Source organism: Eriocheir sinensis, chromosome 35, assembly GCF_024679095.1.
Source record: "Eriocheir sinensis breed Jianghai 21 chromosome 35, ASM2467909v1, whole genome shotgun sequence".
NCBI classification, from domain to species: domain Eukaryota; kingdom Metazoa; phylum Arthropoda; class Malacostraca; order Decapoda; family Varunidae; genus Eriocheir; species Eriocheir sinensis.
Window position 1 is genome coordinate 5,833,224 of NC_066543.1, and position 23,481 is coordinate 5,856,704.

Sequence of the window (23,481 nt, forward strand, 5' to 3'; positions counted from 1 at the left end):
AAACGGAGTGCTTATTATGTTGCCTGGGGGAGTGCGAATAATTCAAGAGGAGTGCAAATTATATGTATGATAATGGCTGGCGGAGGGCAAATTATACGTATTATTAATAATGACGGGGGCGTGGATATTAGATGCTACACCGGCGTGGAGGATTCTTGGCCATGTATGTGTGTATTTAGATCAGGCAGGTGAACGAGGAATCACAAATAAACAAGAGACAAGGAGGTCAACAGCTTAAACATGAAGGGGTTAAATTGTCATGTCACGGTGTTAGAATGAGGGAAGGGCGTGCAAGAATAGTGGAGAAAAAGCGTTTAAATAAGTGTTAAAAATAACCAGAACATGAAATAAAGGGAGGAGTATAGTGGAGAAAAAGCGTTTAAATTAGTGTTGAAAATGACCAGAACAAGAAATAACGGATGAGAATAACGGAGACAAAGCGTTTAAATTAGTGTTGAATATGACCAGAGCATGAAATAACAGAGGAGGATAATGGAGAAAAGGCGTTGAATATGACCAGAACAAGAAATAACGGAAGAGAATAGTGAAGAAAAACCGTTTAAATAAGTGTTGAAAATGACCAGAACAAGAAATAACGGAAGAGAATAGTGAAGAAAAACCGTTTAAATAAGTGTTGAAAATGACCAGAACAAGAAATAAACGGAAGAGACTCAAAGGAAGAACGTGAGATGGAGCAAGGGAAAAAAATAAACGCACAAAAAATAAACAAATATAAAGAATAGATGGAAAGACACAATGAAAATAAGACATCCAGGAGTAGAGGATGCAAAAAGAATTATGTTACGAGAGAGAATAGCAGATGAGATGAGGTGAGAGGAGAGTTGTAGAAGGGTATATACAAGAAGGGAAGCAGGGAGAGGCAAAAAAAAAAAGAAAAATAAGACGAGTTCAAAGGATGGCGAGGAAGATTGCAACAAGGGAAGGAGTGGGCGTTGATGTCGTGAGCAAGAAACAGAAGCGACGAGACGAGAGGAAGAAAGGTGAAGAGGAGGAGTAGGGAACGAAGGCAAAGGAGAGGGAAAAAGAACAGATGAGGGGAAGCCGAGGCGGGTGCAAAGGATGAAAGAAAAGGGAGTAATGAGTAGAAAGGTAGATAGGGTATAGGAAACGAGAAGGAAGGTGGAGAGAAGTAGGGGATTAAGAGGGTATGATAGATAAAACCAAGACAAGAGAGAAGGAATAAGGTGGAGGAATATGAGGGTAAGATAGACCAAAACAAGACAAGAGAGAAGGAATAAGGTGGAGGAATATGAGGGTAAGATAGACCAAAACAAGACAAGAGAGAAGGAATAAGGTGGAGGAATGTGGATAGGGTAAAGACGAAGTAGAGGAAGTTAGAGAAAAATAGTAAGGAAGTAAGAAGCGGTACAAGGCTTATGAAGGAAAAAGGGACGAAAACAAGACATGAATGAAAATTGAACTATGTATCGAAAGGAAGATAGAATGAAGGCAAAATGGAGGAAGATGAAGAGAAGAAAGAAGTAAGAAGCGGTACAAGGTTAATGAAGGAAAAATAGGGACAAAAACTAGAAATGAATGAAAATTGAACTATGTATCGGAGGGAGGATAGAATGAAGGCAAAATGGAGGAAGATGAAGAGAAGTGAGGAAGTAAAAAATGGTACAAGGTTTCGATAGGCAAGTTAGGGACAAAAACAAGAGAGGAAAGAGAAGATTCAGGAGAGGAGGAGGATGCCGACACAACATGAAAGCTTAGAGATGAAGAGAAAAATATGCAAAACTAGAAACTAACAATGGCAGAACACAAGAAAGAATAGTAACTGGGAACAAGCACAAGAGAGAAAAGAAAAGCAATAGAGAAGAGGCAAGATAAAAAGTAGGTAAAAAAAGTTGAAATAAGCAGGTGATTGATGAGAAAAGGGAATTAACAGGGAGAAGGAGAGAGGGGATTGCGAGAGAATGAAGTGCAGGGAGGAAGGAAGGTAGGAAGAAAGGAGAAAGGGAGGAAGGAAGGAAGGAAGGAAGGGAGGAGCGTGCATGAAATCAGGTCCCTTAACGAGTATGCAAATTCCCCTTCAACTTTTAATCCTGTTCTGACATGGCGGACTAAACAAAGCCTCGCCCCGCCCCGCCCTGCCACACAACAACCTGTCTCCTTGTTCCTCTGCCTCCCTTGCCACCCTCACGCCTCCTCATCCCTATCTCCCTGTCCCCTACCACCATGCCTCCTCATACCTCTCCCTCCCTCCCACTACATCTCTTCATACCCCTGACTCCCCTGCCACCACGGACAGTCCAACCATTGCCCTTCCCGCCCCTGCCTCTTACCCCTATTTTGTTTCCCTGCACCGTTTCCTTACTCCCCTATCCTTCAGTTCCCTCCACTCCATTCAATCCCTGTCTCTTCCACTTTTCTGCTCCTTTTTTTTTTTCTGTTCCACTTACCACTTTCCCCCGCTAATCATTCTCATATCCCGACTTCCTTTCCCTTTTTTCCCCATGCACCCGCCCCCCCCCCCCCCCCCTCTGCTTCCCTGCCTCTTACAGTCGACCACTCCCTCCCTCCCCTTCTTGCATCCCATTCTATTAAGTTTGTATTGTGACCTAAAGCAGTAAACAAATAGCATATAAATATCTAAAGAAAATTATTCAAGCAAGTTCTAATGACGGTGTGTAGATGGGACCCTTGATTACATAACTCTCATTCCCATCGCCCCCCAATTCAACTACCTCATAACCCTGCTCAAAATAATCCCCCTAACTACCTCCCTAACAAGCCCCTCTTTAGCCATTCCCCCGTGGCTTGCCCCCCTTCCCCGAGTACCCAGCGCCGAGGGAAATGCTTAAGCAGAGTCCAAAGCAGATTAGCCACGGGTACCGCTGACTCCAGACGAACAGAAGAGGGACGCTGTTTATTTTCCGGCCAGAATTTATTTTTACAGACAGTGGTTTTATTAGTTATATCTCCGGGTGGAAGAGTATATATTTTAACTACTATTTGTTTTTACTACTTACCATTCTGACTATCAATTTATATTACATTTGTTAACTATTTATTGTACAAGATTTTTTTTACATACATTAGTTTATTATTTTTAGCTTCGGTTAAAAGAGTATCCATATATATTAACTACTAATTTTTACTACTTACCATTCTTACTATCTATTTATACTATATTTGTTAACTATTATTCCTACGTCACATCTGTTTCAACTACTTCTCAATATTCTCAAAAGTGTTCTGTTTGTGCAAGCTGTTTTGGTTGAGTGGCTGCGGGGCGAATGATGCTCCTTCCTTCCCCCGATGAATTATACAGGCAAAGGCTTCCCAGAGCTCTAATGGATGGAGGGGCAACTAATGTTATTGCCTCCAATGAATGGGGCGAGAAGGGAGAGAGGGAGCGGAGCGGATTAAGCAAAGACACTAAGACATGTAAAGCAGCAAGCATAAACTGTCAGAGTGCAGGCCATTAATACTTCGCTTCGGAGCACCGCGCATTTCTGTTTATTGTCACCCAAACAAAGCAATACTTGGTCTTTTCATGCAACGTTAAATATTAATTATATGGAGTCCAATCACGGCAACAGTTTTAAATAATACATGAAGAGAACAGGATGCAGCTAAAACATTTCCTCTGCTACATGAGATGGAAAAATACACTAGCACTGACGATGGAAAAACGGATGTGTGTGGGTGTGGGTAGTGGTGGTGGTGGGGGGGGGGGGAGAGGAGAGGGTTAAGGGGGGAAGAAAAATGCATAAGTATCGTTGGAAATAAATAAATACCGAAAATATCAATACTATAGATGAACCGTACCGTAATTTCCTATGTATCTTACTTTCATACCATAGAGCTCTTCCAAAACAAACTCTGTACCGTAATATTGTACCGTACTTTCCTATGTACCTTACTTTCATACAATAGAGCTCTTCCAAAACAAACTCTGTACCGTAATATTGTACCGTACTTTCCTCTCTGTAACATCCCCATACCGTTATAATATCGAAATGTAAAGTACCACGGGGAGGGGGGATAATTTTATCTTAATTGCATCAACATGAAAACTCATAAAGCGTGATAGGCGCAGATTATGGGTATGTTTACTGCATTTAATCACGTGCAAATCAAATCACTTCAATATAATGGTTTCTGTGATAGTCCCACAATTAATAATCGAATTGTTAATTACTGGAAGCGCTGTCGTGATCAGTGGAAAAATAATGTAGTGCTGCGAGAGAGAGAGAGAGAGAGAGAGAGAGAGAGAGAGAGAGAGAGAGAGAGAGAGAGAGAGAGAATATGTGTGTGTGTGTGTGTGTGTGTGTGTGTGTGTGTGTGTGTGTGTGTGTGTGTGTGTGTGTGTGTGTGTGTGTGTGTGTGTGTGTCTGCATTACCTGGAACGGATCGCTATCACCAGGTCTTCACTCAGGTCACACAACACTCGCCCAGTGCCGTGAGTAGCGATGAGGGACGCTCCAGGAACAATAAAAATAGATAAATAGCGAGATAAACAACACCTAACGCACCAGCAACCTGATTTGATAGGTAGCAGAAGAGAAAAAAGGAGCAGTTTAATGCACCTGGCGGAGCAGCGTGCCATCACACACTGGTTCAATCGTACGTATCCTTTGTCTAATAGTTATCATCCGCTTTTAGAGGAAGAATATTTTTCATGTATTGATCGATTTTCTTTATTTATTTACAAGCTAAAACACATCCATCCCTCCTACCACTTTAAATTCAGTGACGTCACCCATCTTTTCTTTCTATTTTTTTATACTTATTTACTTTATTTATCTTTTTATTACAAATCAAATGTAAAAGAGAAAACATGTCCGTTACACGTTAAAGATTCCTCCTATATAGTGTCTCTCGTCCTGTTCCCTTCACCCTCCCTGGCTAGATTGACCAAGATTGTTTCACGTATTCCTGAGGCCACGGAAGACCAAACGAGAGAGATTGGTCACGCGAGCTGTATCGAGGACCTTTTCGTGTTCCTTCCCTTGTGTTCTTGGAGGCACCTACACACGGAGAACGAGAGACACCCAGGACAAAACGGACTGAAGAATATTTAAGACTCCTGGATATAGCACTGAGGCAAGGGTGACGATAGGCTGAAACGAGTCTCCTTGTGTTCCTTCGCTCTTCCTGAAGCACCAACACGCCAATAGAAGGAAAAGATAAACAGAAATGCCTCTAAGTAATTGCCTGATATCTGCACGTGTACGAAAGTAAAAATGAGTGGGCTTTTTTTATTATTGTTTATTTTTTTGTGCCCTTGTGTTCCTTTCGCTCTTCCTGAAGCACCAACACGCTAAGAGAAGATAGACAGAAGTGGTTTTAAGTAATTGCCAGATATCTTCACGTGTACGAAAGTAAAAATGAGCGGGTTTTTTTTATTATTGCTTCCTTTTTTGTGCCCTTGAGCTGTCTCCTTTGTTGTAAAAAAAAAAAAAAGTGGACCTCTTCTGTTCGGAAACCATAATGCTCCTTCACTCTCCCTGAAATAGACGGAAGGGGAGAAGGAAGCAGGACAAACACTGGGGCGTCTACACACGAGAGAGGGGCCGCTAATAGTATTGCAAAACTTTTATGCGTCCTCCCACGTCTCCTTCGCCCTCCTTGAATCCCTAACAGACCGTGAGGGGAGGGGAAGAGAAGGGCAAACATTACCAGAGTACGCTTAAGGTCAGACGAGGGGATTTATACTTTCATTCCATCTTTCCTTCCCCCTTCCCTGAATCACTAACGCGCCGGGAGAGGGAAGGAAGGAAGGAGGAGAAACATTACGAGAGTACGGTGAAATGATACCCGAGATCCTGAGGTCGTGGAAAACCGTAATTGTGTTACTTCTGGTTTTCTTCGTGCTTCCTGAATTACTAAACCGCCGTCAGTAAAAGGGAAGAGCGAGAGGACAAACATTTACCGGGGTACACAGAAGTGGTGCTCTGAGGAAACTGTTTTTGCTATATGTCTACCTTTGTTTTCCTCTTTGAATCACCAGGGAAACGGACTGCAGGAAACTTAATTTAGTAAAGGTTAAGCAGAGGTCAAGGGAGCTTAGCAGTGAACCTCTTTAAGTGTCTTCCCCATCCCTTATCATCTTTTCTCTTTCTAACCCCATAGCGTGCAATGGAAGGGAAGGGAAGGGAAGGGAAGGGAAGGGAAAGGAGGACAAACAATTACCGGGGTACACAGAAGTGGTACTCTGAGGAAACTGTTTTTGCTATATGTCTACCTTTGTATTCCTCTTTGAATCACCACGGAAACGGCCACTCCTCTCGACTCTTTTGTAGGAGCAGGGAGTAGCGGGCTTTTTTTTTTCATTATTGTTTCTTTTCTTTTTTTACCTTGAACTGTTTCCTCTACTGTAAAAACAATGGTGAAGGGAAATCAGCTCAACGCAGGCAAAGCTGAAAAAAAGGTTGTCAGTAAGGGGATAATTGATGTGCCGTCTCCTAGTCTCCCAGCACTCCATGATGAAATAGCTTGTCGTGGTAGGAAAAGAAGGGAAAAATAGACTTAACCCGAAAGTAAAGGTGAGAGGGAGTTTGATGTAATGGAGAGCTACGTGTATATTTCTTTTGTGTTCCATTCTCCGTCCTGGAACTATCTATATCTTGAGGGAAGAGAGGGGAGGATGAAATGGAACGAACCCCGCTATGATACACGAGGGAAAAGTAAGTTGGAAAGTTTCGTTTAGTCGGCGCAACATCTGTGGTCATATGCCGGCGAGGGATTTAAGTACAAAACCCAAAAGCGGATGTGTAAATAAAAGAGCAATTAAAATGTGATACGAGGCGTCCCAGTCTTTGCGTCACCAGTCCCACGGGGCAAGCGGCGGTGCAGACCAGACCAGAGTACACAAGATTGCCCAACACAACCGACGCAGAAGTGTGGGAACGAGCGCTGCTTCCCGTGTTCCCTCGTCCCTCCGCGATGTGTGTACGCGTCGGGAATAGTTCGGAGGGAAAGTGGAACAAAGCAGGTCAGGGTACGCCAAAGATTGATGCACGAGACCCAGCGGCGGCAGTGGGGTGGGTGGGTGTGGGGAGGGGGGGGGTTAGGCCGCATGCAAGGGTGGTGTTGGTACGCCAGACACGCCCCTCCCTTACCGTTCCCGCGGGCCACGTTCCGGGGCTACTTTGTACGAGTTGGCCTCTTTGGAAATACGTGATGCGTGTGTGTGAGTGTGAGCCTTGTCTTCCCGCCCGTCGACACGAAGACAGACACGTGTACACAACATGTCATCAAAGGGATTTATTCTATTTAGTGAACTGAGAATGTATTGCACCTGGTTATTTACATTACCTGAGAAAAAATGAGAAACTGTATGCTCCTCCATCTCCTCCTCTTCCCTTTCCTCCTCGTCCTTCTATTATTACTACTAATACAACTAATTACTGTTGATGATGATGGTGCCACTTATACAACATTGCTACTAATATGACACCTTTCCCATTGTCTCCCACAGCATGAAACACCAAGGAAAAAAAATAAAAAATACCTCTTATGTTCTTTCATTATTACCTGGTTCCTCCTCCTTGCCTTCCTTCCTGCCAGCTCCCCGTCAGCTAACAACCCGCCCTTACCTCCTCTCCGTCAGCTAATATCTCTCCTTTTCCTTCTCTCCGTCACCTAATAACCCCCTCTTTCCTCCTCCTCCAGCTAACATCCCTCCCATTTACAGGAGCAGCGAGTAGCGGGCTTTTTTTTTTATTGCTGTTTCCTTTTTTGTGTGTCCTTGTGCTGTCTCCTTTACTGTAAAAAAAAAATACTTCTCCTTCACCTATAACAACCCTCCCCTTTACTTCTCCGTCAGCTAACAACCCTCCCTCTCCTCCTCCCGCAGCTATGACGCACGCACAGGGGACTTCTGGCGAGCGGGGACTCCAAAGACCAGGGACGCGAAGTACGAGGACCGCGTGTCCCTCAACCTGACGCAGCCCCAGCTCGTGCACCTCAACCTGGAGCGGGTCACCTTGAAGGACCGCGGGGACTTCACCTGCCGCGTCGACTTCCTGAGCTCACCTTCCCTCACCTCCGTGGTCAAGCTGCACGTGTACGGTGAGTAGCAACGAGGGGAAAAGGGGGGATGGGAGGGGGAGGGAGCAGCGTTATCAAATTATCGTACTCAGCCACTCAGCACATCACATTTTTCAGTTTCTGACTCACAGCTATCGTAAACAAACATCAACAAGTAACGCTTTTAACGATAAATTGAACTGGAATCGCGTTATCTGTGTGGCTACGAGAGGTTTGGGCCTTGGAACTGATAAATGCGATGTTTGGAATACGAGAATATGGCAACGCCGGGAGGGAGAAGGAAGGACGGAAAAGGTGTGAGCGTGGAGACGAAACAAGGAAGAAAAGAAAAGAAAAAGTGAAAGGTAAAAAAGTAAAAGGGAACGGATGTGGAAGGGAAAAAAAATAAGATGGTAGTGAAGAATAAGAACCAGAAAAAGTGAAGTAAAAGAAGAGAGACGAGGCGGCAAGAAGGGAAAGAAAGAGAAGCAAAACAGGACGCCGCAAAAGGAAAAAATAAAAAATAAAATTGCAGTAAGGGAGGCAGAAATTGGAGCGGTAGATGTTTCAGAGAGGGAAAAAAATTGACGAACGAATTGACGAACACGACCAAGAGAAGGAGGAGGAGGAGAAAGAGGAGAAGAAGCAGCAAAAAGGATGTGAGAGAAAGAGGAGGAAGAGAAGACAAGTGAAACGAAAACAAGCATAGTAAAAAAACAAAGGACGAGCGAGTGGGCGGGAGAGAAAAAAAAATCTGATGCGAGGAGAATACAGAAAGGAGAGAAGAGACCGGGTAGCGAGTGGCTGATGAAGGGAAGTGAAGGAGTGAGTGATGTAAGGAATGAAGGGTGTCTACGGAGGGGGGGGGGGGGGCAAAGGGTTAGAGAGGGGGCGTATGGGGAGGAGGGCAGGGAGGGAAGATTGAGTTTAGGGATGATTGGGTGAGCTGTGGAGGAAGGGAGGGAGGGAGAGGAAGGTAGAGAAGATGAGAGGAAGGGAGGGGAGGAGGGGAGGAAGGGAGTCTGTTGATTATCTCTGTACGGCGAGGAGCTGAGATTGTTTATCCGAGGCGTGTGTGTGTGTGTGTGTGTGTGTGTGTGTGTGTGTGTGTGTGTGTGTGTGTGTGTGTGTGTGTCTGGGTGGGTGGATATAGACTAGCTGGGTGGCTGTCACTGTTGATTAAAAGCGGTGTGTGTGTGTGTGTGTGTGTGTGTGTGTGTGTGTGTGTGTGTGTGTGTGCGTGTGCGTGTGTGTAGACAAGTACAGTCAGGTGTAGTAACGGATACCTGGATATAGATAAAGTTGTGTAAATTTAATTAATGGACAGAGCTAGAGATAAAAGATAAATATGTAAGAACAGATAGTGAATAAACAGAAAGGTATAAATTGGAGCAGAGTCAGGGTGGGGAGGCGTAGGGGGGTGGGAGGACAGGTATATGTGTGTGTGATGGGTGGGGGGGAGGCAGGGGGAGGCATGCGTCTGTGAATAAAGAGTGAGGAAGCTCTGGAGCCTGCGGGAGTGACGAGAGGGTGGCGGCGGCGGTACGGGAGGGTGCCACAACAGCGTCTGGCCCACCTGCTGCTTAGTGAGTCAGGCGGCGTGAGTGGACGCTGATGAGTAAAGAAATTTAAGCTAACGGTATACATTATGATGGTGGTGGTGATGGTGGTAGTGGTGGTGGTGATGGTGGTGGTGATGGTGGTGGTAGCTGTAACGGTGGTGGTGGTGAAGGCTGTGGTGGTGTTGGTGATGATGTTAATATATGTACATTAATGCCGAAGGCGCCGCAAGCTATACAAACAACAACAAAACAACTCAACCAGTATAAATACCGTTTGTGTCACTCCGCTTCCCAGAATTACGAAGGAAAAATGATAATAATAATAAAGATAATAATAATAAGAAGAAGAAAAAGAATAAGAATAATGATGGATGATTCTTATTATTATCATTATTAGCACTTATTGTTTTGTTTTATCCGAATTAAAGAAAATAATCCTATTGTAAAATATTGCAAAACTAACACTTCAGCGCTAGTCTTTGTATCTGGAATTCTCTTTTACGTCCGCGACCCAACGTGTAGGTATGTGGACTACACCTTAATTCCCGGCAATACCCGCTGAGCCTACCGTGGGTGTCCTGTGTAAGGTCACGTGTTCGCTAAGTAGAAAGAGGGTGTGTATGTGTGTGTGGGGTGGGTGGGGTGGGATGGGGTGGGGTGGGGGAGTAAATGTGATGGTATGACAAAGCTCATTACCAGCAGCTCGTCACCCTCAAAGACCAGATTACGTGACGCAACATGATATTCACGCAAGAACGGGCACCATTATATATATTTTTCATGGTGTGTGTGTGTGTGTGTGTGTGTGTGAGAGAGAGAGAGAGAGAGAGAGAGAGAGAGAGAGAGAGAGAGAGAGAGAGAGAGAGAGAGAGAGATCATAACTACTGAACAACTAAGGACAAAAGAGTTAGATCCATCCTGCCGCTACAGTTTGCACTCGCGCGTCACCGTAGCCGTCCACAAGACACACTGGCTGTCTGGTAAAGATTGCGGCTGTCCTATTTACTAAGCAGAGGCAGTGATGACGGGCTTGTGGTGTGGCGAGTCTCCCGAGGCTGAGGAAGACACAAACGGCCTGACGGTGCACCAACACGATCAGTCACCGAGACTCTACAAACACCAACGAGAGCAAAAGGAACGAACAGGCAAGAGCGTCAAGGAGAGTGAGTTTGCTTCTGATGCTGCCTCCATCTCTTCCGCTGCAGCAGAGAGAAATGAGAACAAGCTCGAGGATGATGATGAGAGTGGAGGTGATGTCAGTAAGTGCAAGAACGCTTCAATAATCAGTACTTGCTGTGTATCATGCGTATGCAGAATCGGTAGCAGATGCAGTGGTAGAAATTTTCACACGACATACAACTACGCCGAGGATGCTGACAGCGAGACAGAAGCTCCACCTAAAAAGCTGAAGCGTCACGCAGACTTTATAAAATCTGAAAACGAGCGTGAGAATGGCGGCAGTGAGAGCAGCAGAGGCGTCAGCAGTGGCATGAGCAGAGCCCTGAGCAGTAGCGGTGTTACGAAGGACCAGCAGATCGGTGAGGCTGGCGGGGGCACAGGGAATGAAGGCCACGTCAGCAGCAGCAACAGTAACTCAGCAGCACCGCCGTTCATCATACCGCAGGATTCAATAAAAGACTTCCACTTCAGCGATTATGAGCCTGGAAGCTACGAGCGGGTGGAGAGGCGGCGGAGGAGGTGGCTGTGGGATAACTGGTCGGTGGAGGGAGACCTAGGTCTCTTGGGTGACTGCACGCCCCCAATGTTCTGCCAGTGCCACAGACCCAGCAAACGAGCCGCGGTGCTGGGCGAGATGAGCGTTCCAGTGCTTGATCCTTCCCATCTGAGAGACCTGCGCAATGTAGCCGAGGAGGAAGACTTTAAGGCTAATTTCTGCGGGACAGCCATGCGTGAAAAGGGGAACGACTACGACTACCTGGTGACATTCCACGACCCTGACCTCCCCATACACAGCGTGCCGCCCTTGTTGACTCACGCCCTCAGCCTCACGATCAACCAGGCGCCGGGCGTTGAGGAACTCGTGGGCGTGGACGTGGAGCATGTGGCGGTGGTGACCAGGTTTGCGGGCGATACTCTTCTCCACTACAGCCAACACGAGAAGCTTAGTGCGCTCGAGCGGCTCCACGTACTGGCCCAGGTGATGGAAGCTGTCCGACTCATCCACTTTAATAACTACGTTCACAACAACATCCGGCTGTCCAGCGTGTGCCTCGCTCCTGAAGGCAGATGCTCAGCCACGGGGATGAGGATCTTCAGGGCGACACTGACGGACTTCACGCTGTGCCGGCAGACGCGAACACCGCTGCTTCGGGACACCGGCGACAACCCAGGCTTGTACCCCTGGCTGTGCCCCGAGGTGGTGCGGGGCGCCAGGTGTTCCGAGTACTCAGACGTGTACAGCGTCGGGAGGCTGGCGGCCATCTTGGAAACCCGAGGCTACCCGTACCCCAACGACCTAAAAACATGGGTAAAAGACGCCATGGGAAACAAGTCTGTGGTTCGGCAGCCGCTCCGCAGGGGACTCAGGTACGTGCAGAGGCTCCGCAAGACCCTGTTCAAGCTGTACATGCGTCACCCGCCCCATCGTCCGGGCGAAGAAGAGTCTCCGGGCGGTGCCTCCGAAGGCTGAGGGGGAGACATATTGTGACGCTGTGTCCCGCGGTGCCACAACAGTTCTTCAGTCTGGTGTTGCTTGGTTGGCAGTACTGAGGAGAATGATCGTTGCGGCCTACGTGCGTTTTCATTATTTTAAGACAGGCAGGCACTCATCTTTAAGTTAACCCATCTTTTTTTCATGATACTGTGTTAAGTTACTCTGGACGCTTATAAAACACATTATGAAGGACGTTGTAAGTGTGTGTGTGTGTGTGTGTGTGTGTGTGTGTGTGTGTGTGTGTGTGTGTGTGTGTGTGTGTGTGTATTCACGCGCGCATGTAAGGCGTTATGTTAATTTACACACCTGTGAGCAACCAATATTTTTTGTGTCAATAAAACAAAAATAATGTTACGAGAAAGCTTTTACCTCTACCCTCCGGAGTCCAACACCTACATTACCAGCCATTGCGTTCATTCACCCACACACACACACCCTCATGCCCACGCCCACAGCACCCACACCCACACTCACCTACACCCACACACATCCACATTAACACACACGAGGCTGCCCGATTCAACCTTGAGTGACGGCTTGCGTGGGACGTGGAACACACCACTTAGAGTACACAGTAGCGATGGGCGGGGGAAGAGGAGGAGACGGGGAAGGATCGGTGACAGAGACAGGGGCAAGAGGCAGGGACACTGACAGGACCAGGGGTAAGGAGCAGGGATATTGACAGGAACAGGGGTAAGGAGCAGCGATATTGGCAGAAACAGAACAGGCGGGGATATTAATAGGAACACGGGGTAATGAGCAGGGATATTGACAGGAGCGGAGGTAAACGAGAGGGAGCAGAGGGGACCTGAGGCGACCTATGCATCTGTGTATCTGGCGAGGCAGTGAATTGAGAGTATGTGGAGGAAACGGGAGCTAAGAGGACAAGGGGTTATTAACATGGAGAAGGAAGAAGCGAGGCAATGGGAATCTCTATTTTTCTCCTGCCTATGACTTGAACTCTTACACGAGGAGGGTATCAGGACACCTCTCATCCCGAAATAGACCCCTCTTTCGGCCACCTCCTTGGATTATTTTTAGGAGCAGCGAGTAGCGGGCTTCTTTTATTATTGTTTCCTTTTTGTGTGTGCCCTTGAGCTGCCTCCTACGTTGTAAAAAAAAAAAAAAAAAAAAAAATCGAAGAACAGCAGCGAGATTATCAGCAATGGAAGGATGAAAATACAGATCAGTACGAGAAAGAGCCAAGAAAGGATACGCCACTTCCTGGAGGCAAAAGGCAGCAGCAGAAGCTTCAGTTGGAGTAGCATCAGGTGGCTAAGAGAAGAGGTGGTAAGAGAACAAGGAAGCAGTTAGCCGCTAAAGCAAGGCACTTCAGGGTTTGAGAGAAAGGGTGATGAGACATTTCGCCGCCCAAGAACACATATTTAACAAGGCTTTCGTAGAGGTTGTGGGAATTTCCAGGGGTACCAGTTTTATGACCTTGGTGGTAGTCTGACCCTTCTTCTGTACCATGAACCTGACGAAACACTCATTAGAACCCGACTGACTCTCTCTTTGACCTTTAGAAATAGCTGACGTGATATGGCAATGTGTCTTGTAATACCAGCCATAATTATAAGTGTCATGGGTGGATAGAGGCAGAGAAAAAGACGCCTGATATAATGTAAGCAAAAAGTCCCGATAATATACAGGTGGGAGAGAAGAGGAGGAGGACTTGCTTGGGGCTGGCCTGGATTAGTGACTGGGGATTCGCATAACAATCACCACACGATACAATAGAGGCGAGAGAGCGAGATTATCCACGAACAGGAGAGAGCAACAACGTGAGAGAGGAAGCGTCACATATCACAGCACATATCACTGACAAGGGGGGCAGGGGGGGTGGATAAGAGAGAGAGAGAGAGAGAGAGAGAGAGAGAGAGAGAGAGAGAGAGAGAGAGAGAGAGAGAGAGAGAGAGAGAGAGAGAGAGAGAGAGAGAGAGAGAGAGAGAGAGAGAGAGAGAGAGAGAGAGAGAGAGAGAGAGAGAGTGTTACATCTGTACATAGTGACGGCGATGGTGATGGCGTTCATTTGTATGCGATCACGATAAATGGGTGAGTGCGGAACTCGGTGCAGTGACAGCCTAAACTGGACATGGCAGGACAGGACACGCGGGGTATGCATGCTGCTGATACCGAGGCGTGTAGCACTAGACAGGGGGGGGGGGGGGGAGAGTGGGCGGTAGAAGCTGCAAACATATGGGTGCTGGCTGGCATGGAAGGGGGGGTGGGTGGAGGCATTGGGAGGCACACAGTAGTAATCAAAGGACTGAAGGGTGCCGCCATAGCATTGATGAAATGGGGGTCATGTTGAAAGGCTACGGACGAGCTTATACGGACATGGGGTTTTGAGGCAGTCCAAATAAGTAAACAGCGGACAGACTTGACAACGGGAATGCTGGTGTGACGTTCATTCATAACGGAGAAGGGACTGAGGGATGAGGGCTACGGGAAGGGTTTGATATGGGTCTGCTAATCTAAGACTATTGTAAGGTAGGGTAAGGAGGTAGGAAGAAAGGAGTTAGAGGGTAAGTGGGTAGGGGGTAAGGGTGTTAGGGGGTAAGTGGGTAGGTGGTAAGGGGGTTAAAGGTAGGGAATAAATGGAAAAGGGTAAAGTTATTAGGGTGTAGGAAGCAAAACGGAAGGGGTTAGCGGTAGAGGGTATAGGGGAGGGAGTAAACGGAGGGGGGGAAGGGGAAGGGGGGGAAGGGATTGGGGATGAACGGCTAGGGGGTAAGGACCTCTCTTTTGGCTACTCTTTACTTTTATCTTTTATAGGAGCGGCGAGTAGCGGGCTTTTTTTTTTGTACTCTTTTTATTGCCCTTGAGCCGTGTCCTCTGTTGTAAAAAAAAAAAAAAAAAAAAAAGCGTTCCCAGATTGTCGTACTCAGCCACTTATATTTTCCGATTTACAACCATTTACAACCACAAACTGTCATCCCCAGTCCGATACCGAGATTCATTTATAGCTTTCGTTAAATTCGGTAATTGTTGGTGTTTGTTTGCAATAGTCACGAGTCAGAAACCAAAAAATACGATGTTCTGGATACTACGATAATATCCGGCAACGATGGTAAGGACTGAGGGTAAGGGGTAGCAAGGGATGACTCTCCAACGGGTCACCTGTACAGCAAGAGCAAGAGCATGGGATGACGAGCTGCTAACGTGGGGCTGAGCAGGACCGACACCCGCAGCAACAGTGAAGTCATAGTGATATTCGGCGTAAATGTGGTGAATGAGCCGGCGCCGGGGGACACAGGTTCGGCTGACGGACGGAGAGCAAAGCCGGAGTGATGGAGGCACTGATTGGGACGGCCCGGCTCACCCATTCCCCTCCCCTCCTACTTTCCCGTCTCCCCTCCTCTTCCTATGCCGGGAGTCGCGTATCGTTCACCGTACACACACACACACACACACACACACACACACACACACACACACACACACACACACACACACACACACACACACACTCCTGGATTGCCCGGCGTGATGAGTTTCCTATTGGACCAGCGGCGTGTCTACATTTTGCGTCCACCTGGCTAAAGCGTTCGTTGTCCTGCGTATAGTGTCCGGACGGTTCGATATACACGACCAAAATAATATATACGGATACACACACACACTCGCGGGTTACCTACGATGACGCTTTCCCCGCTTTTCCTGGTGGAGTGTCAACGTTTTGTGTCAGTTTGGATTGTGTTCCGTTCTTTGGCATGTGTGTGTAACTGACCGTCTGGCTGGGTGTTATGGCGAGTGCAAACAAAGGATAGACAGGTATCTCAGTTATATAGTATACACACACACACACACACACACACACACACACGGCTCAGTAAAGGGGAGAGAACGATTCACACTGCAAGACAAACAAATGGGTATATTAGAGACACCTGTCCGCCACCTGCCGTGCTCTGCCAATCACTGCCCTCCGTCCACCCTCACCCCTTCTAAACACACGCCTCTCCCACCGTCACCCCTTCTAAACACACACCTCTCCCACCGTCACCCCTTCTAAACACACACCTCTCCCACCGTCACCCCTTCTAAAAACACACCTCTCCCACCGTCACCCCTTTTAAACACACATCTCTCCACCGTCACCCCTTCTAAATACACACCTCTCCCACCGTCACCCCTTCTAAACACACACCTCTCCCACCGTCACCCCTTCTAAACACACACCTCTCCCACCGTCACCCCTTCTAAACACACACCTCTCCCACCGTCACCCCTTCTAAACACACACCTCTCCCACTCTTACCCCTTCTAAACACACACCTCTCCCACCGTCACCCCTTCTAAACACACACCTCTCCCACCGTCACCCCTTCTAAATACACACCTCTCCCACAGTCACCCCTTCTAAACACACACCTCTCCCATCCTCACCCCTTCTAAATACACACCTCTCCCACAGTCACCCCTTCTAAACACACACCTCTCCCACCCTCACCCCTTCTAAACACACACCTCTCCCACCGTCACCCCTTCTAAACACACACCTCTCCCACTCTTACCCCTTCTAAACACACACCTCTCCCACCGTCGCCCCTTCTAAACACACACCTCTCCCACCGTCACCCCTTCTAAATACACACCTCTCCCACCGTCACCCCTTCTAAACACACACCTCTCCCTCACATCCCCTTACCAACTCTTTCCATCACCCATCACAGTCCTTCCTTTTCTCACCCACTTAGCTCACCCACACATCCACATTATCTCCTAGTTAGTCCACCCATCACCCACGCCAATATGACAAACACTCCCTTCCTCGGCTATTCCATATATATCAGTTCCAACAATATTTAAACGTCTATTTTGCATCCTTTTTTTCTGCCCTTGAGCTGCCTACTGTACCGTAAGAAAATATATGGGTATGCCAGATTCAGTTCCCTACGATATTTCTCTGAACCACTTTTCCGGGTTAATGGCCACATCCGGTCTATGTATCTACTTTCTCTGTCAGCAATAGTGTGGCGTAAAATGGCAGATAAAGATGTAATTGGAAGTGGATTATGTGTAAGGCGAAAAACAGTTTAAAGTCTGCCAGTGATTTTAGGGTTGATTATAACTGACATCTACAGCTCCCTCTCCCTCAAGGTACAGTCCCCTCCCTGCCCATTCTCAACCTAGTGTATCTCCCCTAACTCCACTTTCCTTCACTTTCCCACGTCCAGCTATCTTTCTACTCCTAATCTTATCTGCAGCCAGTTTCCTCCATCCCTGTCTAATCATTCTCCTTTCACCTCCAGGCTCCCTTTTCTACTCTCTCCATCTTTTAACATTTTATCTCTCTATTCGTTATCTCATCTCCAGCCTGTTTCTTCAATCCCTGTTCACGCTTTCTCCTTTCACCTCCTCGCTCCCCTTTCCAACTTTCTATCTTTCTACTCATAGGCCAATCTCCAACCTGTTCCTCTCTCCCTGTTCCATGTTTCCCCTTTTACCCCCTGGCTCCCCTTTCTAACAATCTCATTTTTCCAACTCTTTATCGTTCCCTTCGTAAGCCAATCTCCAACCTGTTCCTCTCTCCCTGTTCCATGTTTCCTTTTTCACCTCCTGGCTCCCATTTCCAACAATCTCCCTTTTCCAACTCTCTATCTTTCTCCTCGTAAGCTCATCTCCAACCTGTTCCTCTCTCCCTGTTCCATGTTTTCCCTTTCAACCACTAGCTCCTCTTTCCTACGATCTCCCTCTTTCCCCTTTCTATGCTCTCGTAAGCTCTGTTCTTCTACCGCTGTTCACTTTTTTTCCCCACAACCATTCCGTGTGCTATCCGTCCATCCGTACACTAAAAACACACACACAAAAAACATCCATCCATTTTGATTATAGAGAGTGCTAATCAATGCAAACACGTATGAAAAATAATACACAAAAAATTATACACATACATTAGATCGGTGAACTGGAAAGAGAACATGCATTTTTTACTCACTGCCCCACAAAAAATACAGAATAACACTAAAAACAACAGCTCCAATAAGCCTAAATCAGTTACATGAATCAGTACTAATCAATTTGGAGCCGAACTCAATCAGCCTTCACCACCATCACCAACACACACACACACACACACACACACACACACACACACACACACACATACGTCGATATCTCGCAGCAAAACAACTACATGTAACGTTCTGTGAATAAAAAAATAAAAAAAATAGTAATAGTGACAAGTGGTAGACGAATTGGCTATAATAGTGACATGTTGTTAGATGGATGATGATGATGATGATGATAATGATGACAAATGTTGCTTGAAAGACGCTTTTGATGCATTACAACATTACTCTTCTAAATTATATTGTGTGAATAAACTGTTTCCGTGATTTCGTTCAACAAAAAAATTCACGTGATGCTTTTGCAAAATTATAATTCATTAGTTAATTCGAAACAGCTTTCCATGTCATAAATTCTGACCGGAACGCTTTTAACACTACCACTACTACAAACGAGTGGACAGCATTACCTACCACGCTAGTGAAACTCAGGGAGGGGAGGGAACTAGAACACCTGAGCAGAGAGAAAACAGGAATCCCAACGGCACAAGGAGACCACAAAAGGCTTACCGGTGAATGTTTTTGAACACGTTTTCCCATAGGAGAGCGTTACCTGCCAAGCTAGTGAGACTCAAGGGGGGGTGGGGGGGGCCTCGAACACCTGATAAGAGGAATCACATGGGAACGGGGAGGCTACAGAAGACTAACTGGAGACTCTTCTTCATTATGTCATCCCAGAGGAGAGTGTTACCTGCCAAGCTAGTGAGACAAAGGGGGGGCTCGAATACCTGATAAGAGGAATTACACGGGAACGAGGAGACTACAGAAAACTAACTAGAGACTTCTTCACTATGTCTTCTCAGAGGAGAGTGTTACCTGCCAAGCTAATGAGACTCAAGGGGGATTCGCACACCTGACCAGAGAGAAACCTTAAGGGGTCGTATTATAAGACATTTCATCGCCCAAGAACACCTATTTGACAAAGCTTTCGTAGGAGTTGTGGGCATTTCCAGGAGTAGTTTTGTGACCCTGGTGGTAGTTTGACCCTTTTTCTGTACAATGAACCTAAAGAAACACTCATTAGAACCCGACTGACCCCCTCTTTGGCCTTTAGTAATAGCTGATGTGATAAGATAAAGTGTCTTATAATACCGAGCTTGGAATGACGAGGAGAGGTAAGGAGGTTATCAGGACGCTAACCAGACAACATAACGGCACCTTCTGAGGCTCTGTTCTTCACCATATGGCTTCTCATTCGGCTTCAATCCGTTATCCAATCAGCGTCCCCACCACTACGCCAGCCACCCCTTCGTCACACCGGGTACTAAACACCGTCCCCAAAATACCGCTAGAGGGCGCCTGGGGGCCGGGTCCAAACTCATCACGCGCCGCACGTTGCCATGAATCACGAACGCCACTTAGCTCACTTAAGTAATTTTCCGAGGCAGATTACCAAACGTCATTATTCACGTCATCCGCTAATGTCTGTTTTCACTCGTGCCTGCGTCTCATTGCGCGGCGGGGCTCGTTTTGCTGCGGCTGTTGTTGTTATTGTTGGTGGTTTTAGTCCAGTCAGCCGTTAAAGTGAAATCTCTCCAAGGATTCTGAACGCGTCATTTTTTAGTCGGATGTCTGTTTTCACTCGTGCCTGCGTCTCATTGCGCGGCGGGGCTCGTCTTGCTGCTGCTGCTGTTGTTGGCGTCGGTCCAGTTAGTCGTTAACCCGTCCGCTGCGATTGGCACGTATTTGGCATTCACTGGTCGCCTGGTAACATACACTCCCAGGCCTTTCTCTGCCTCTGTGGTGGATAGTGGAGTGCTTTCCATGTGGTATTGGTATGCTGGATGTTCCCTCTCAAAGTGCATGACTTTACGTTTTTCTTCATTTTATTGTAGCAGCCACTTTTTGTTCCATTCTTGTAGCTTGGTGATGTCTTCTTGTAGGAAATCCGGAGACAAGGGGTTAAAGTAAATTCTCTTCCCTGGGATTCCGAACGAATCATCTGCAAGTCGTCAGTCATCCGGAATATACTTTTTTTCAGCTTTTTTTCATGATTTGTTGCTGTGACGACAAAGTTGTTTTCCCATTTCTTGACATATAAGAGATCACGCCGGCCAAGGGGTTCAAAACAAACTGGATTTTTTTTCATGATTTGTTGCTGTGACGACAAAGTTGTTTTCCCATTTCTTGACATATAAAAGATCACGCCGGCCAAGGGGTTCAAAACAAATTGGATAAGTAAAAAAACATCGCCACGTGCCGCTTCTTCAAAGGACAGTGGTGGAGAAAGGGGGGAGGAAAAAATAAAAGGAGTGAATTCTGAAAAAAAAACTCTGCCTTGTGCCGACAAAGTGAGTAGAAAGTAGAGAGGGGGGAGGGGGTGCGGGGTTGACAATAATGAAGTTTCGCGTAACAAAGTAAGGCGGTAGACTCGATGAGGAAAAGATCAGAGCGTCAGAGAAAAAAAAAGTGCGTCGTGTAGAAAAAGGGGCATGGGAAACGAGGTGCGTGGGTTTGGGTGTGGGTGTGTGTGGGGGGGGGGGGGGAGCTTCATATTATAGGGTTTAAAAAAGGCCACCTGACTCTCCGACGAAGTTACAAAGCAGAGAGAAAGCGAACGCAGATAAAAGGGTCGTATTTTACCTGTCCTCCCAGCCACAGCGGTGCAGGGTGAGTCTGCCGGCATAACAAACCTCACATTCAATCACATGTTACGAATCCTCAAACATACCCAACAGTCCATCCCATTGCACCCCCTTCCCCTGCATACAATCACACCACAAAAACGAAAATCAGGGCGTATTGATACATAAACACCTGACAACACACGACACATATCACCTGTACTAAAAAACACACCTGTCTCAAATCGCACCCCCATCCACCCATGCACGCACCCTTCCCCTCCCCCCCCCAAAGCAGCAACGAAAATCAGGGTGTGTAGATGTATAGAACACTCACCCTCCCCGACTCACATCACCTTAACTCGCACACCTGTTCATCAAATCGTATCCCCATCCCCTCCATGCCCTCACCTACCTATCCCTCCCTCACAGTCCCTCCTTCTCACTATAAAAGCGCTGATCAGGACGTACAGACGCATTACACACCTGACATTTGACGTCACGCATCACCTTAACTCAAACACACCCACCTGTCCATCACACTGCATCTCCACCTACCTAGCTACATCATCCCTCTCCCCCCCAGCCCCTCCCTCCCACCACAGAAGAAATGATCATGGCGTGTGGATGGTGCATGTAACACTTCACACACTCACCACATCCCCTGAACTTTACACCTGTTCATTGCATCACATCCCTCCTTCATCTACTTGACTGTTCTTGTTTGTTTGAGGTAATAGCAAGAAGGGAAAGAGGGCTAGTAGAGAAGGTACAAGGGAGGGGAGGGAGGAAAAACAGAGTGTATATTTGTATGGTCTAGAACTCTAGTCTATCCAAATTAACTTGGCCAATTTGCACCGAGAAGCCCCTCCCCGATACTGGTTAAGCTCCGCCCCCCTCTCACCTGATTGGCTGTTCTTGACATCATGCATTGTATCAGTGACACGTACAAAATATATATGATTGAGATAATCTTGCTAGTTTCATGATAAAAAAAAATATTCGTAATTTAATTGAATGACGGCACTTTACTTTAACAATCACTGACATCACCTAAAAACAAAGTACAACAATAATACTGTCGGTTTTCAAGGTAGAACAGGCCCTTCAAAACAATGTGCAGCAGTAGCATTGAGGGCGATAGTAGGCTAGTACCTATAGAGTAATGCACACTTTCCGTCATTATTTCCTACATAGCCCATTCACATAGGCATACTAAATATAATCACATAAAAAGTATCTTCTACAGTAACTTCATACAGGTAGGAATCATTGTATTAAGAAAGAAGTTTTGTATCTCGGCTTAAAGGGACGAGTGCGTCGTTCGCCGCGCTCTCCGTCATCCGCTCTTCCGCCGAGCGTACACACCCGTCCCTCCAAGCCACAGATACAAACTTTATTCCTTAATACAATGATTCCTAACTGTATGAAGTTACTGGAGAAGATACATGACGAAAAGTGTGCATTACTTAACAGGTAGCTTACTATAATCGCCTTCAATGCTGCTTCTGTACATTGAGGAAGAGCAGAAGGAGACTCTTGATATGGAAGGTAAGGATTGAAATGGGAGGAGAGGAGGGTAGAGGAGAGGGTGGGGAGGAGGCAGTCATTACGGATGGTTGGGGGGAACACTACACTGGGGAGAGGGGAGGAGGGGGAGATAGTGGAAAGACAGTAGCAGGCCGGGAGGAGGGAAGCTGTGCAGTAATGGGGAAGGGAAGGGAAACGAGATATGGGAAATGATAAGAGAGAGAGAGAGAGAGAGAGAGAGAGAGAGAGAGAGAGAGAGAGAGAGAGAGAGAGATGCTATACAGATCCTTTTTCACCGTTTCAATAAAGAGTTAGCCCGACGGTTTCACTGGTTCAATCCGTGTTTCAGAACTGCTTCATCAAAAAAATCTATTCACTCCCATTCACAAACACGACGAGGGCTACTACTACTACTACTACCACTACTACTACTACTACTACAACTACTACTAATACTAAAACTAATACTACCACTACTACTACTACTATTTTTACGCTTCCTCCGGTACTCTCTAAAACGCCTCTCCTAGTTTTCCTTTCCTCCCTTCCTTCCTCCAATATATCTCCCTTCTCTCTAGCCTCCAGCCTTTTCCCTCCAAGTTCGTCTCTCTCGTCTCTCTTAATCTTAATCTTTTCTTCCTCCTTCAATCCTTTATCCTCCTTTTCTAACTCACTTTTCATCACCTCAGCCAATCCTTCTTTCCTCCCTCTCCAATGTCTCTTTCTCTCTCCAAGTTCGTCTCTCTCGTCTCTCTTAATCTTAATCTTTTCTTCCTCCTCCAATCCTTTATCCTCCTTTTCTAACTCGCTTCCCATCACCTCATCCAATCCTTCCTTCCTCTCCAATGTCTCTCTATCCCAATCTCTTATCTTCCTTCTCAACCCAATTTCTTTATCTGCAATCATGTTTTCTTATTCAACCAAGTTTTCTCCCATCAAGACACCTCTCCATCCGAAATTGACCTCTCTTTTGGCTACCCTATACTTATTACTATATGAGAGCAACAGTTAGCGGGCTTTTTTATTTTACATCTTCTTTTTGTTGCCCTTGAGATGCTCTTTGTGCTGTAAAA

General features: G+C 46.6%; 1 protein-coding gene across 1 annotated transcript in view; it reads left to right on the forward strand.

Moving 5' to 3' along the window:
* The window catches only part of LOC127007547 (contactin-3-like), a 249,851-nt gene that overhangs the window by 82,838 nt on the left and 143,532 nt on the right, over positions 1-23,481 (forward strand). The window contains exon 3 of the mRNA XM_050878716.1: positions 7,832-8,046. Coding sequence (XP_050734673.1) covers positions 7,832-8,046 — 215 coding nt within the window. The remainder of the gene's footprint in view (positions 1-7,831; positions 8,047-23,481) is intronic.